Genomic DNA, 16,387 nt, shown 5'->3' on the forward strand with positions numbered 1-16,387 from the left:
CATAAGACAGCAGACTTCATTCATTACAAATTGGGTGGCTGTCTTAGGGTTTCTAATACTGCGATGAAGCACTAGGACCAAGAAGCAAGTTGGGAAGGAAAGGGTTTATTCTGCGTATGTTTCCACATCACTGTTCATCACCGAAGGAAGTCAGGACAGGAGCACAAGCAGGAGCAGGAATCTGGAGGCAGGAGCTGATGCAGAGGCCATGGAGGGTGCCGTTTACTGGCTTGCTTCCCATGGCTTGCTCAGCCTGCTTTCTAATAGAACCCAGGACCAGCAGCCCAGGAGTGGCACCACCCACAATGAGCTGGGCCCTCCCCCACAGCTGGATCTCATGGAGGCATTTACTCAGCTGAGGCGTTTTCCTTTCTGATGACTCTAGCTTGTATCAAGTTGACACACAGAACAAGCAGTGCAGTGGACTAAGGAGAAGTGTATTTTTTTAATTAACAAGCAACAGATTTAGCTTGGCTGTGCTGACAGTTCCTGCTTTTCTTTCCAAGACTCTGAAGGCTGACCAATTTCCCAAGAGACTACAAGTTTAGAAAAAGAGAACAAAAACAAGACTGCAGGTGGCTCCTTAGAGCACTTGCAGACAGACAGACAGACAGACAGATGGCAAAGTCCTGTGGTGCTGTTCAGGGACACATGTAGGCCTAGGGCAATGAGGATGGGCTCGGCTCCTTAAGGGACTAACACAACCTCCATCCCCCTCAGTGAGTATTCCAGTTTCATCCTGTTACTTCGATAAAGCACACTGATCAACAGCAACTTAGGGAAGAGGAGGGTTTGTTTCACCTTCCTAGTTATAATCCTTCCTTGAGGAATGGCAGGGTTAAAATTCAAGCAAGAACTTGAAGTAGAAACCATGGGAAAATGCTGCTTGCTATAGGGCTCACTCAGGTTCATGTTTAGCTAGCTTACTTATATAGCCTAGGGAATGGAACTGCCCACAGAAGGCTTGGCCCTCCTACCTCAATTAATCAAAGCCATCCCTCACAAACGTGTCTACAGGCCAGTCTGATCCGAATTCCTCAGATGGGGTTATTTTGTTGTCTGGCATCTAATTTCTTGAGTTCTTTGTATATATTCCATATTAGCCCTCTATCAGATATAGGATTGGTAATGATCTTTTCCCAATCTGTTGGTTGCCATTTTGTCTTATTGACAGTGTCCTTTGCCTTACAGAAGCTTTGCAATTTTATGAGGTCCCATTTGTCGATTCTTGATCTTAGAGCATAAGCCATTGTTGTTCTGTTCAGGAAGAAGTAATGTGTGGATAGTCCTTCGGGTATTGTGAACTATCAACTGTTTGGTCCCAAAACAATGTTTTTATTAGTTTGTTAGGGAAAAGTCATAGGGAAGTGACGCAAAATGGGTGGTTTATACAACAGTAAGTGTGCTGCCTCACAGTCCAGACTGCTACATTAGTTACTTCTGAGAGTGAGGAGAGGGAATGGATTCCTTCTATTTGCCCTGGACCCTGGAGACTGCCAGCCTGGTTTCCTCAGTTCATACATCTTCACCTTCACCGTCACCTGGTGTTCTCCATATGTGTATGTGTGTGTGTATGTTTCTGCAAGTTTTTTTTTTTAGCTTAATTTACTTTTTGAAACTGTCTCATTATGTTGCCTACACTGGTTTTGGGTCCCTGAGGAAAAAGGGATCTCCCTTGCTTTAGCCTCTGGACTGGTTGGCATAATAGGTATATATAATGCTGCCAGCTTAATTTCTTCTTTTTGGAAGGACACCCACTCCAGTTTTATCTCATTTGAATTCATTGCATCTGCAATGGCCCCATTTGTAAGAGAGTCACATTCTGTGGTACTAGCGTAAGGACTTGGGGATGGGTAAATATATGCAAACTATGACATGTTTCTAGTAAGTAAAGTGAATGGAAGATTGCTCTTATCCCATTTTATAAAGGAATGAGTCTTAGAAGGTTATCATATAGTTAAAGGAAGCGAAAAGACTTCACAAATGCAAGTGGCTGCAGTCAGGGTGAGCCACGAGGTCCTTCTTGCTTTCAGTTTGATAAGTTATAGTCTCAGGCCTGGAGAGTAAGGGATGGAGAAGGGAAGTGGTCACCGAGGTCTAATGGTTAGCAGATGCCCTGTTTTTAAGAGTACCTCTTACTGCCCCATGGCTGAACCTCAGCAAGGCTTGCACTCCAAGGCAACTGTTGACAAGTTTTTCCTCAAGTCAGCTCTCTGCGATGGGCCCACCCTGAGCCAAAGGGAGGCAGGTACGATGAGCTCATTCAGTACAGAAAGTAACATGCTGTGTGCATCCTTTCTCAGTCTATAACATCATTCTTTGCTTCTCTGCTTGCTCTTGTCCTGCCTGTTGAATAACTGCAGTGTAGGTGTGAGGAGTGTGTGAGTCACCAGCGGCTGAGTACCCACTCCTGATGCTGTCCATGGCAGGACAGGCAGCAGAGGGCAAGCTTCTCTGAAATGGCTTTGCCAATGCACCCCTTATCCTGTGCCTTCTGTTGTGCCTATGTCAAACCTGATGCCCTCTTGAAGCATGGGTTAACCTAAGCCAGTGGTTCTCAACCTTCCCAATGCTGTGACCCTTTAATAAAGTTCTTCATGTTGTGGTGACCCCCAACTATAAAATTATTTATGTTGATACTTCATAACTGTCATTTTGAGACTGTTACGAATTATAACTGTAAACATTTTTGTTTTCTAATCGTCTTAGGGGACCCCTATGAAAGGGTCAGTGAACCCCACTCCAAAAGGGGTCTCAGCCACAGGTTGACAACCACTGCTTAAGTATAAAAGAAGGACATTTTCCCCCACACCCTACCACTAGCCTCCACTCTGAGGAGCACTAGACAAAGTAACTGAGTGCAGATCTGAGAGACAGAGTCTAACCTTGGCTCTGCCACTTGCTAAGTGACTTTAGGAAAGATGCATAATCTCCACGTCAGTCATAATGTGGAGGCGAGGCACATGAAGTTTTTGGATGGGGGGGATGATATAAGCTGTAAGTGGTGTGTGGGACAACATGTCTATCATACAATTCGAGCAGACAGGAAGTGTAAACAACAATCTTATCTAGCATTTTCTATCTCAAGTGTCATTTGTTAATCTGTTAATTAACAGCTGTCAGAATTCGCCTCAAAAATCAAACAGTGTTTGTGTCTGGATGATGGAATTGTGGATAATTTTATTGTTCTTCTCCTCCTTCCTCTTTTTCTCCCTTCCCTTTTCTCTTTTTCTCCCCTCCCCTTTCTCTCTTTCTCTCCCAGCTCCACCTCCTCTTCTACTGCCTAATCGCTGAGCTGGACTTATAGTTAAATACTGCTTAAATGTGGTTTCATCATGAAGTGTTTTTCTTTCTCCATTTGTTGTAATTGATAGTTTTGCTGGGTGCAGCAGTCTGTCATCTATGGTCTCTCAGAATCTGTAGAACATCTCTCCAGGCCTTTCTGGCTTTCAGAGTCTCCAGTGAAAAGTCCAGTATTATTCTAATGGGTCTGCCTTTATATGTTATTTGTTTTGTATTGTCTTTTTCATTTGCAGCTTTTAATAGTCTATCTTTGTCCTATACATTCAATGTTTTGATTATTTCATGGGTAATTTCTTTTCTGGTCTTGTCATGTGGTATTCTGTGTGTTGTGGGAATTATAAAAAAAGAACAGCATGGTTCCCATGCTATGCCCAGCACCGGTGGGCCACATGGCCCCAGCGGAGTGTTCTCATCTTGGCAGACCCTCTGGCCCAGGGCCCCCAAGACTTCTCCACCCAACTGGCTAATTTCCCTTGGCAGGATCTACCATACCAGCTCTGGGCTTCAAACCCCCCACAGCCTTTGTGGTCCACATCAGGCAAACCTACACTTTGCTGCTGTACTTTTCTCTCTTGAATCCAGTTGAGTCACCACAAAAAGAAAAACACCACACAAACTTGGTTTAGAAACAATGGTAACTCAATCTCTGGGCACAACAACTAGAATCCTAATCTTGTAAACCATATAAACCTAATTCCTAAGGTGGCAAATCCTGGCAGATCTGTCATGAAACCAGGAGACACTAACAGCTACATCTTGCCCTTATGCTATCCCTGATCCAAAAGGCCTCTCTCCCTTTCCTCTTCCTCTCATCCCCTCTCCAACCTGGAAGTCCCTCTTACTCGCCCAGTGATTGACTCCTTTATTCATTAGGGGATTGCTTCATAAGTCACCTGAGTATGTGACTCACTCCTTGTCCACAGCCCCTCCCAGGACAGTGGAATTTACATCAAAATACAAACAGTGCCAGGCCCATCTACAACACTGTGTGTATCTTGGACCTTGATAAGCATCTCTTTCTTTAAATTGGGAAAATGTTCTATTATAATTTTATTTAAAATATTTTTGTGACTTTAATCTGGGCTGCTTCTCCTTCCTCTGTTTCTACTGTACATCAGTTTGATCTTTTCATTATAGACCAGGTTTTCTGGATGATTTGTGCCTAGACTATTTTAGATTTAACATTTTCTTTGACTAAGGTGTCCATTCTTTTATTTTGTCTTCAAGACCTGAGATTTTCTCTCCCATGTCCTGTAATCTGTGAGAGAAGCTTATCTCTGTGGCTTTTGTTTGACTTCTTAAGTTTTACATTTTCTTTTCTAGTTTTAGTTTAGCTTGGATTTTCTTTGGTGATTCTATTTCTACTTTCATGACTTGAAGTCTTACAATGTTTTCAATATTTCATTTAACCATTTGTGTTTTCCCAGTCTTCATTAGGGAATTGGTTCATATCCTCTTTAATATCTTCAAACATAGTCATAATTGCTATTCTGAAATCCTTGTCTTTTGTATCAGCTAAACTAAATTTCTCAGGGTTTAATAGCTTTACCAGCTTTTAGAGGGGACATATTGTCTTGGCTATTCATGTTTGCTTTTGCACGGGGATCAAGGCATCTGTAGTTATAATATTTGGGGTACTTCATGGCATAGATATCTAGCCTTTTTTGAGCAAATAGTTCTGTTCTTTGTTTGTTCTTGCCCACTTTAGATCCTAAAAATGTATAGTGGCTGAGGGTTCTCAGATAGAGATTGCTTCTGTCAGGTGGCAGGCAACACAAAGAAATAGAGATGAGCTAAGAGGAAAGGTGGAGATGGGCAGAAGGAAATAGCTAGGGAGACAGGGTCCCAGGAAGAAATCCTGTTCTTCTCTGCCAATAGGCATAATCCCCAGGAAATGGATTTTTAGGGAGAGGTCCTGCAGGCAGGTTAAGAGCAAGTGTAGAGTGGTTGGAATAGTGGACAAGAAGGATAGTGAGTCCCTACTGTTGTGATTTCTCTGAAAGAAAGTGTTATGCAGATTAGCAGTTGACACAAAGGAATGGAGATGGCCTAGAAGGGAAGGATGAAAGGGCCAATGGGTAAGAGCTAAGAGGACCCTGAGTCTGCACCAAGAGGTGGAGTCCTCAAGGAATGGGGATAGGGTGAAAGGTGGGCTCCTGTAGGCAGCCTGTAGAAGGATGAAGAGTGAGTACGTGAGATGTGTAGTTCTAAGCACATGCTTTCTTGCTACGTCATACATCTCCAGCCCACTCATTTAAAATAAGGGTCAGAAGACAGTCACTGGGGACTTACAGGCATAGTAGACCAGCTATGAATTGATACAAAGTCAGAAAGGTATGCCCAGGAGGAGGTGAATTTCTCCAGAAAGAATCAAGAAAGGAAAACAGTAATACAAGAAGGTGGGCAGAGTTGCTAAGGGACACAAGTTTTCCTCATGTGCCCTTGGGCAATATGGAAAGATATTACCATCAGTCTGACTCCAACAATGGTCTTCTCTGATCTGGAAATAGAAAGTGAGATGACACTATCAGATGAAAGGGAAGTTTCTTCACCTGTGCCCAGACTCCAGTGGAATGGAGTGGCATCACTAAGACTTCTTTCTAAGGTACCTATTTCTAGGAAAAGCTCATGTGGGAGAAAAGCTTGAGAATGCCTTAGATAGCATATATTATATGGGGCAGTTCTGAGGCACTGTGTCAGATACAACAGAGAAGTGACTTGCTGTTTCTCCATCTCTGCCCACAGTATTATTAACATCATCATCATCCTGGCTGGGGCCATCGCACTCATCATTGGCTTTGGTATTTCAGGTATGTGCCATCTAACCAAAGTCCATGCTGTGTCCATCTCTGTTAAACCTCTTCTCACTCACTGGGACTTGAGAAGGACAGGATCTCTTTCCAGAATACTTCAAAGCAGACACTTGCTCTCCATACTGAGTCCTTTTATTAGTCCCTTCTAAACAGGAGCCTTAGGTAAAGGGAGAACTGGCCATGACTGCCACACCATGTAGGAAATGCATGTCACAATAGCCGCTCTTCAAAGGCAGTTAGCTCGCTGCAGGAAGCCCTCCCATCCCTATTCTGATAGGTCACATCTCCAGAACATCTATTGATGCTGTTAACTATGATGCAGTTAGGCCAGCAGCTGTCTTCTCTAAGGCCAGTTGTTTGCTGTTTCCCATAAACCTCCTGACTAGGGCCAATGTACTTATTTTAACTTGGTCTGTGGCCAAGCTGTCATTTCATGATTTTAGTCTTTATGTTTTCAGCTGTCTCTTCCCTAAATCACTATCCTCCAATATCTGGTTATTAAATAGTGATGACAAGGCTGGAACTAAACAAGACTTGCTATATGTGTGTTTGTTAAGACAAGGCATCAGTATTCTTACCTACTTTCCTTATCATGAAAAATATATTCTACTTACTTTAAAATTGAGTTTCTCTGGTTTTATTTTTTAAGATTTTATTTTTACTTTTAATTATGTGGCTATATGTCTGAGGATATGTTTGTGCACATGAGTATAGTGCCTACGGAGGCCAGAAGAGGGCGCTAGACCCCAGAGAACGGGGGGGGGGGGGGTGACAGGTAGTTGTGAGCAGCCCAGTGTAGATGAGGGGCAAAACTCAGGACCTGTGAAAGAGCTCTAGGCACTCTTAACCAGGAAGCCGTGTCTCTAGCCACTTGTTTTTCTTTCTGACTTGTGGTTCTGGCTGGAAACCGGCTATGAGTATTACCAGATCTCTCTTGATCTATGGCTTTCTTGCCTTTTCACTTCCTTAATAGATTTCTATGAACAAACGGTATTCATTTTAACATAGCCAAATTTATCAATCTTTTCCTTCATATGCAGAACTTAATCTAATCAATTTAAAACTTTTTTTTAACCTTCCTTGAGGTCATGAAAATCTTCTAAATTTCTAGAAGCTTCATTCTTTTACATCTGACCAGTATGCTTACAAACCATCTAGAGTGGCTTTTACCACATACCAGTCAAGATTCAATATTTCCATGTGGTTATCCAATAGATCCAGCACCATTAATTGAAAACATATTCTTCCCTCTAATGCATCCATCATCATAAAACAGCCCTCCATGTGTGTGTTGATACATTTCTGAACTTGCTGGTATGTTTTATTCTAATACAGATGGTCTTTGATTTATAACCGTGCTACATTCCAGTGTCCCAATTATATGTTGGAAACATTGCAACTTCGGTGCATTTAATACACCCAACCTGTCAAATAACATACTTGGCACACAACACACTGCAGAGTGTGCCCATTGGCTCTGTGAAAACATGTAGCCTAATGGGAGCTACTGGTGCCAGCATCACCACTACTATCCCACCATGCATCACCAGTCCTGGAGCACATAAAAGATCAAAATTTGGAGTATACTTTTTACTAAATGCATATTGTTTTTGCACCATCATGAATTCTAATAATCACAAACTGAACCATCATAAGTGGGAGACCACCTGTCTTCCCTTTTAATTACCTTCTTTTGATTTGCATTATTTCATCTCTTTTCCTGCCTCTAAATCTTAGGTCCTCTCCTCTCCTCCCTCCATGAGGATTCCTATGCAGTTAACAGTTGTGTAGAGCTGAGAGGCTCATGAGCCCACCCTTCCCCGGGAGCTATTGGCAGTTGGAAGTTGCTGGAGGAGGGGAGACTCTTTCCTCTGTGGCAAGCCCCTACTGAGTCACCTATGCTCCTGTAGATAATCTTTTGCCCACAATCCTATGAGAAACTGTAATTAAACCTATTGGGTCACAGGAAGAAAAAGACGAAGTAGAAAGGAGTCTTAGAAGAAGGGGTTCCTCAGGAGTGATAGAGGGACAAAAAGGTGAATATGACCAAAATTATTACATACATGCCTGAAAATAATGAAACTCACAATCATATATATATTAATGAATAAAAGGGAAAAAACAAAATCAAAGGCTGAGGATGGATCTCTTACCCAATGTACAAAATTCTGGGGTCTACCCAGATACTGCAAAGACAAGCAAGCAAATAAATAGATGAGCATTGTAAATGTGAACTCCATACAACACAAACTTCACTTGCAGTGAATTGTTTTGAAGAGAGGTTGGGGGACTCTCACCAATTTCTAGTTAAAGGGTGTTCAGGAGGAAAGGAGATGTGGCAGGAAGGTCTCTGGGCATAGTAAGCACCTCAGCTCTGCATTACCAGTCACTCACTGGCCTCTTCAATGGTTCCACACAGTGTGAGAAAGGACCAGAGGCAGGTGGCTCTCAAATTAGACAATGTCATGCCCTTTGGGAGGTAACTTAACTTTCCAGAATCAGTTTTCTGACTGTTAAAATAGTCAAGATCAATGTGTGAGAACCTAGAGACTACTCATTAACTTCCTGATATGGTCACTGGACAAATGGCAGCCACGATTCGACACCACAAATGCTATTAATATCAACACGGTCATTTAGCACCTTTTGGGAACTACACAATTTCCTGACCACCCCAAGGTAGACCTCTTTTGAAGCTAGGGCGGTCACAACAGGCAGCCACAAGACATCATCTATTAATGTTCTACCTTTGGACACTGGATACGCTTCTATGCACTTATCAGAAACATTATTCAAATTGTTTGGAAAATATTTGATATTTCCAGACATTACAGTCATCTGTAAAAACAGCTCCTCCCATTTCTTAATTTTATGGTCTTTAGTTGTTTTATTTTAAAATTTTTATATTTATGTACTGTAGCGTTGGGGAATCAAACCTAGGGTCTTACACATGCCAGGCAAGTACTCTGTCGCTGAATTATATCCTCAGCCCTATTTCTTTTATTCTTAAAGTGGTGATACCTTTATAATGGGTTGACACCTGTCATATTTCAATCTGGCCTTCGTTATCAGCAAAATATGCTAGAAGGAGCTAGGGTAAATGCCAGACAAGACTGGTTTGATCCTGGCTTCCCTGCTTGCTAGACCCAGGGCACTAAGCAAGTTACTAACCTCAGAGCTCCTTTATGCTCGTTCATAAAAGGGGTCTGATGTACATTTTCACCTCTGTAGCTTAAAATGAGCCACTGAGAGCAAATCATTCAGTGAGGCATTCCTTTCTTACCTCCCAAGGCCTTGATCTTGATAGTTGGAGTTAATGTTTTTTATATGCATGGTTTAAGGATTGGCATGGCAAGTCAGAGGCATCATTAGGCCCTTACTTGCATTGTATCATTTAGTCCTATTAGAGACCCCATGAGGGTACACTCTCATTTTACACATAAAAGCATGAATTAAGGTCTCTCCCAGTGTCACATACCCAGAAAGTGACAGAGGTAGGACCCAGAGTGATATAATCACCACATTCCCAGATGCCCACACTGCCACATCCGTATGTCTTCCCTTTCCTTTTCCTGATCTAGTGTCTTTCCTAGTTTCTTCATATAAGCAAACACTACACACCCATTTTCCTCTTTGAGTAGCATGGTACCTACCCCTAGGTATCATCCCAGCCTGGAGCAGGCTGTGTGTTTCTATCACTAAGTCATGAGCTATGGTGCATTCTGCACAGCTGCCATCCAGTCGATGCTACAGGACCCTCCGATAAAGGCTTCTAGTGTGCTCTATACCGTCGAAATGTATAGAACCTGTACTGCATTGTGTCAAAGGACAGTTCATTTCCTAAGTTTTAACCAGTGACCCCATCACAATTTCTATGAAATGTTTACTTCATGTTTCCTATAATTCTCCCTGCCCACCCCCCAAAATATCCCTGCTCCTACAGGGGAGAAACAATTGAACATTTCTCATCTATATGACTATGTTGAGACTACAGTTTGCTCACCTGTGATGTCTCCCATCCCTTTCCTCATGTGACCAGAGCTATGGCAGGAATTGCTCCATTGTCATAGCATTAGCTGTCAACTTGACTCAAGCCCAGAGTCACCTACAAAGAGAGAAATTCAACTGAAGAATTGCCCAGGTCAAATCGGCATAAGGCTGTGTCTGTGAGGCATTTCTTCAGTTGCTGTTTGTTGTGAGAGGGTTCAGGCTACTGTGAGCAGGACCATCCAGGGGCAGGTGGGCCTGGGCTACATAAGAAAGAGAGCTAAGGGGCTGAGGATACGGCTCCGCAGTTGAGAGCACTGGCTGCTCTTTCAGAGAACCCAACTTTGGTTTCTAGAACCCACATAGCACATCACAACTATCTGTAGCTCCAGCTCTAGGAGATCTGATACCTTCTTCTGGCCTCCTGGAGCAGCAGATATGCTTATAGCACCCATAGGCAAACACCCATATACAATAAATATAACTACATATATGTTTTAATTAGAAAAGAAGTAGCTGAGCAAACAGAACAAGTGAGCCAGAAAACAGCGGTTCTCAACTTGTGGGTCATAACCCCTAGCTGGATTAAATGATCCTTTCATGGGGCTCACCTAAGACCATAGGAAAACACAGATATTTAAATTATGATTCATAACAGTAGCAAAATTACAGTTATGAAATAACAATGAAAATAATGTTATGGCTGGGGGTCACCACCACATGAGGAACTGTATTAAAGGGTCATAGCATTAAGATGGTTGAGAGCCACTGATCTATGGTCCCTGCTTCAGTGCCTGCCTCCAGGTTCCTGCCTTGAGCTCTTGCTCTGACTTCCCTCAACAGTGGACTGTGATGTGGAAGCAAAGCCCAATAACTCATCCCCCCTCCAAGTCACTTCTGGACACTATTTTGTTACAGCAGTAGAAACCAAGCTAGGTTACCCTCTTGAGCTAATTATGTCTTTTCAGCAAATTATCAATTTCTGAGAAGTTTGGGGGCAACCTTAGAGGCCAATGAGACTATTTAAATCTGTGTCAGTCACAGAATTCTCTATCAACAGACAGAGGCTTCTACCCCATCTCTAAGGGACTCTTGTCCATTTCACACCAGTCACCTAGGAGCCTCTGTTGGTCAGAATGCCTGGAGAATTGCACCACACCAGGCTACATAATGTTCCTTGAGCCAGGGTGTGTTTGCACATTTGAGTACAGACTCTGCTTTTGCACATTAAGTTCTGTTCAATCACTTAACTCTTTATTTATTCATGTAACAAGCACTTGTTGACTCTGGCTGGATGTAAAGCAAGCCTACCTCTTCATGATTGCTGGGGTTCTCACTGGTTTTATTTTCTTCTTTATTTCCTGTGGATGAGGATTCGATTGGTGAATTCATACCACATCATGAATGCAACCTCAAATGACCTGAAGCTGCGGCAGGTCCCCAGGCATGCCAAAGCTGCCTATTTTTAATTACCGAGTTCTCTAGGAGATGTATCTCCTACCTGTGGGCTCAAGGCTGATACATTAAAATGAGTTCTGTAACACAATTTCCAAACTGAGATATGTCATTGTCATTTCATTTCCTCCATAATTGTGCTAATAATGTGAATTTTTTCTGAAAAGTAATTTTCCAGATTAACTTTGATGACACTTTATGAAGTACAGTCACTTTCTCTCTAGCTCTGACTGAGTCCCAGTTGTTCTGAGGTTTCATTGAGAAACCGTATGTATTTTTATTGTCTTTTCTAAAGGCTAATATTTCTCCCAAATTTAAATGCAGTAATCTTGGCACATACTCTTCACTCTGGCAATAGATAAATTATATAAGCTGTGCTTTGATTTGTGCTTAATTCCATTTATAAACTCATAAAACATTATTTCTCTGTAGAACAGAGCAGTAAACACTATCAGACCCATAGTTACTACTGAAATAGTTTCCCCTTTGGACAAAGCTTGTAGATTAGTGCAAAGTCCAGACATGAGTCAAGGAGGAGGAAGGCAGTTGCCATGGTAAAGGGAAAAGAAGAGTTACGGGGCAGGTGTTTCTGCCTACTCTTCCCTGGCAGGCTGGAAAGGGTTTCCCAGAAGGACTGCCATCCCAGCTGGCTCCAGTAAGAGTAGACCATAGGTAAGCAGGGACAGTGAGCCGGAACTCCTGACAGGAGAAAGATGAGCAGGGTAGTGAAGATGTGGAGCGTGACCATGCAGCCCATGCAAGCCTGGGCCTTCCAATAGACAAAGATAACTGAACGTAAGCCTGAATCTTCAAAGCAGGGTTCAAGAAAAAGCCTGGCAGGAGACGGGAGTTGTGTTCTTATCCCAGTCTTCTTTTGCCATCTCTCCTAGTTAGTTTTCAAATCTCTCTCACAAAAGGCCTCGCATGGCAGCTGCTCCCCAAATCCCTTCTCTTCCACACTGCCAAACCTCCAAAGCGTCTTCCAGCCCAGCCTATGCATGCCCGTCTCCTCCGTCTCTTTTTTCTAGCTATACTCACTCTTCTATTGCTAGCCTTCTGATCTTTTGTTTTATGCAAATCTGTTTAGCTTGGTGTCTTTGGGTCTATTTCCTATGTACTACACTCATCTCTTTTACAAAGGTCTTGGAGTCAATTAGACAATCCCGAGCCTTAATGAGCTAGAAGTGCCAAGGACACCCTTATGTCTAAAACACTTGCTTCTGTATTTGAAAAGGAACATGTACTAATTGTTTGTGAATCTTTAAATTGAAGAAAGAAAATCAACAAACTATTGGACACACACAATGAAGGAGGACAGTGGGAGAGGAAACTGCCAGGCAGAAACAAGAGGCATTCACTGTGTGCCAAGCAATGCCTGGCATTGAAGGCCAGGCAGGGAAATCTGCAACTCATTCCAGAGCCTGTAGTAACCATGGGAAATTAGTGCCTAGGTGACAGATGTATTTGGCTTGCACCTTTAAGAAAGCTGCCTGCAAGAGCAATGCATTTAAAATGTGGTGGATGAAGGAAGATATGCACGGTAGGAACACCAATAAGGAAGCTGACACTGTGGAGAAGTGTCCAAGACCCGTCGTGATGACATCTGTGGGTGTCAGAAAGGCCTGTGTGGACCATCTTAAATGCTTAAATCAGGTGTATATGTGAAGAAAATGCAGAGATTGGGACAGCATTTCCTGCCATTATCCTCAGCAGCCAGCATGACTCTCAGGATGAGACTCTCCATGGTCTCTTCCTCACCTTTCCTTGTAACTGTTTCATAATTCTCTTGGGCTCCACGGCCATTTCCTTAGTGTCCCATCTGTGTCATGGGAGCCACTAAAGATATTCAATTAATTAAATTACCTTAAGGTGCCATCAGTCAGAACAAGTGGTACAAGGAGCCCTGGGCTGGGTGGGCTGTAGGCTGGACAACCAAAGAATAGGCAGTTGAATGGAGATACCACTGTAGTCAGTGTTCCGCCTGCAGGTAGGATCAAACAGGTGAGAAGGGTAGTTTCTATCTTGGACCAAAAGATTACTAAGTACCACTCTTCATTATGATGTAGATAACACTATAACTTCAGCCATGGCACTTCCCTTCTCCATGCCCGAGTTTCTTCATCATTCCAAAAAAGACAAAGTCCCAGCATGTTAGAATTGAAATTTCTTTGGAATTACTAGCTGTATTAGTTAACATGAAGTAACACTTCGTGTCACTTCTGATTAGCTAAGCATAATACCGTACCTGTGTATCTGTTACTCAGCAAGTCAAGTTTATACTCACTTGATTTGTTCCTCACAATAACCTCTCAAGGTGGACAAGACAGTGGCATTCCCTCTATTCCCCTGAGAGCCAGAATAGTCACATGACTTACTTATGGTTAAAAGGTTGCTAAGGAACAAAGCCAGTGTGTAAATACTCACGTTCCAGAGTTCCTCAGCTCTGATGTGTTTTCTTCTTGCTACCTCTGAGGGTTTGGCTACATTGTTCTTACAGAAGCTGTTGTGCACAGATCTGCTGTAGATACCAACATTTCTTCCTGCTCTTTCTAGTCTTTCTAGTCATGTCTTTTTGTGTCCTTCTCTACTTCTAACTGACCTGGACGTCTCTGTCCAGTATGTATTAATGAAGAACATGACTGTCCAAGTACCAGGGCCTCACTGGCATGGGTCCTTCCTGAATCGCAGGCAAGCACTTCATTACAGTCACGACCTTCACCTCAGCTGGAAACATTGGAGAGGATGGGACCCTGAGCTGTACTTTTGAACCGGATATCAAACTCAACGGTATCATCATCCAGTGGCTGAAAGAAGGCATCAAAGGTTTTGTCCATGAGTTCAAAGAAGGCAAAGACGACTTCTCACAGCAGCATGAGATGTTCAGAGGCCGGACAGCAGTGTTTGCAGATCAAGTGGTAGTTGGCAATGCTTCCCTGAAACTGAAAAATGTGCAGCTCACAGATGCTGGCACCTACACGTGTTACATCCGCACTTCAAAAGGCAAGGGAAATGCAAACCTTGAGTATAAGACTGGAGGTGAGTTGCTTCCGAATGAGGGGGGAGGGTCACACTTAAAGATGTCTGAGAATATCTGAGGGCATGAGTTGTTGATAAAAAATATCATGGTGTGCTCATAAATGACCAATATCAGACTAAAACTTACTCAGTTCTGTTAGTGGCCATCTTGTTTTACTCAAGACTATTCTCTGTCCCTCTTTCTCTCCCTCCCTCTCTCTTTCTCTCTCTCTCTTTTTCTTTCTCCTCTCTCTCCTTCTCTTCCTCCCTCTCTCCCTCCAGGGTGTAGAGGGTCTCCCTATGTTGCCCTAGCTGGCCTGCAACTCACTAAGTAACTGTCAAACTCACAGAGACCTGCCTACCTCTGCCTCCCAACCACTGGGATGAAAGGTGTGGCGCACCCACCACCCCTAGCTAATGAACATGGTCTTTTGAAAGTAGGCCCTGCCATTGCAAATAGGAAAAGCCCACAATCTGTCCCAGAATATTTCTATACTAATTAGGCCCGGGCCCTCATCTGAAATGAGTCCCCTCCAGAGACTCCTGACAAGAGCCATTTTAGGCGAGATCCAAAAAAAAAAGAACCAACCAAACTAATGCTGTTGATACAAACTCAGTAATATGGCCCCACTGAAACCCACACCTCGGTGCCAACACTATTTACTAGAGGGATTCAGATAGATGCAACGAAGCATATGAAGGTTGTTAATAAGCAAGCGTGACCGCCCCTCCTTTCACAGTGTCTCTAGTATAGTGCTTACAGAACTGAAGGGCTGCACAGGGTACCAATTACTAATGTATAATAAAGAACACCTAAGGGAAGGAGAAATGGAACAGTTGGGGGGGGGTTCACAGGAAGAGAAAGACCACACCCCAACCCACATGAGAGAAGGGATAAGAAGCCCTCGTGGCGAAGGTGAAAGGGGCCTTGTAGGAAGCAGAAGCTAGCCTGTGCTCCCCTAGTCTTTGTAGGACTTCCTCCTGGCTATACGTAATTCTACAAAGCATAGCCCTAGAATCAGAACACTCTCTGAGCCTCATCTCCTTTATCTTAAGACGGGGATCAGTGGGGCAACATGAGATGGTCAGACCAACAGAGCAGACTTCAGTGAAAAACTTCAAATGGTGGAACAAGAGAATACAGTAAATTATGGCTCAGGGTTTAAACAACATACTCACACACTTACAAGGAAGGAGATGAAACAAATTCTACTCAGACAGAAATCCTAAACAACTTACTTCTCTCCCCCCTTCTCCAGGAGGCAGAGGTGACACTTAGTGCTCCCATTCTGCCCTGTCAGGGTATGTTGGAGTAGTGAAGTCACCTTTCAAAGACACCTAACCAATGATCCCTCCCATCATCAGCAATTGTGTGAGGAGAGCACGCACCTCCTAGCATGCCATCCTGATGGTGGAACTTTTCCCTACCACTGTCTTCCTCTCCAACTCTAACCATAAGAAGAACATCATGTAAGTCCCAGTAGAAAGGCGCCCTACACATTACCTGACCAGGTACTCAAATTGTGAGAGCCAGAAAGAATATGGAAAGACTAAGAAAATGTCACAGTCTATAAGGCCCCAAGGCAACACAATTACTGAAAACATAAAGATTAGATTCGGGAACAGCAACAGGAAAAACAATGTTAATGGGTAAAATACAAATCAAGCCTGGAATTTAGTTAACAGAAATGCTGTTTTGAGATACAATGACCATTTATTTAACTTGCTACATTAGAGGAAACAGACTGGAAAATCTACAGGAATTCTCTCTTGCAGAGAATTCTGTCTTTGGAGATTTTATGTAAATTTAAAGT

The 16,387-nt window shown here is 43.0% G+C and overlaps 1 protein-coding gene across 2 annotated transcripts in view; it reads left to right on the forward strand.

The window, feature by feature from the left end:
• The window catches only part of Vtcn1 (V-set domain containing T cell activation inhibitor 1), a 64,101-nt gene that overhangs the window by 36,254 nt on the left and 11,460 nt on the right, over positions 1-16,387 (forward strand). For both annotated transcript variants that reach the window (XR_013109987.1, XM_076933026.1), the window contains exons 2-3: positions 6,049-6,113; positions 14,247-14,594. Coding sequence is in view for 1 of the 2 variants with exons in the window: in XM_076933026.1 (XP_076789141.1) it covers positions 6,049-6,113; positions 14,247-14,594 (413 nt within the window). In the remaining variant the exon portion in view is untranslated. The remainder of the gene's footprint in view (positions 1-6,048; positions 6,114-14,246; positions 14,595-16,387) is intronic.

The sequence above is a fragment of the Arvicanthis niloticus genome, chromosome 4 (genome assembly GCF_011762505.2).
Source record: "Arvicanthis niloticus isolate mArvNil1 chromosome 4, mArvNil1.pat.X, whole genome shotgun sequence".
NCBI classification, from domain to species: domain Eukaryota; kingdom Metazoa; phylum Chordata; class Mammalia; order Rodentia; family Muridae; genus Arvicanthis; species Arvicanthis niloticus.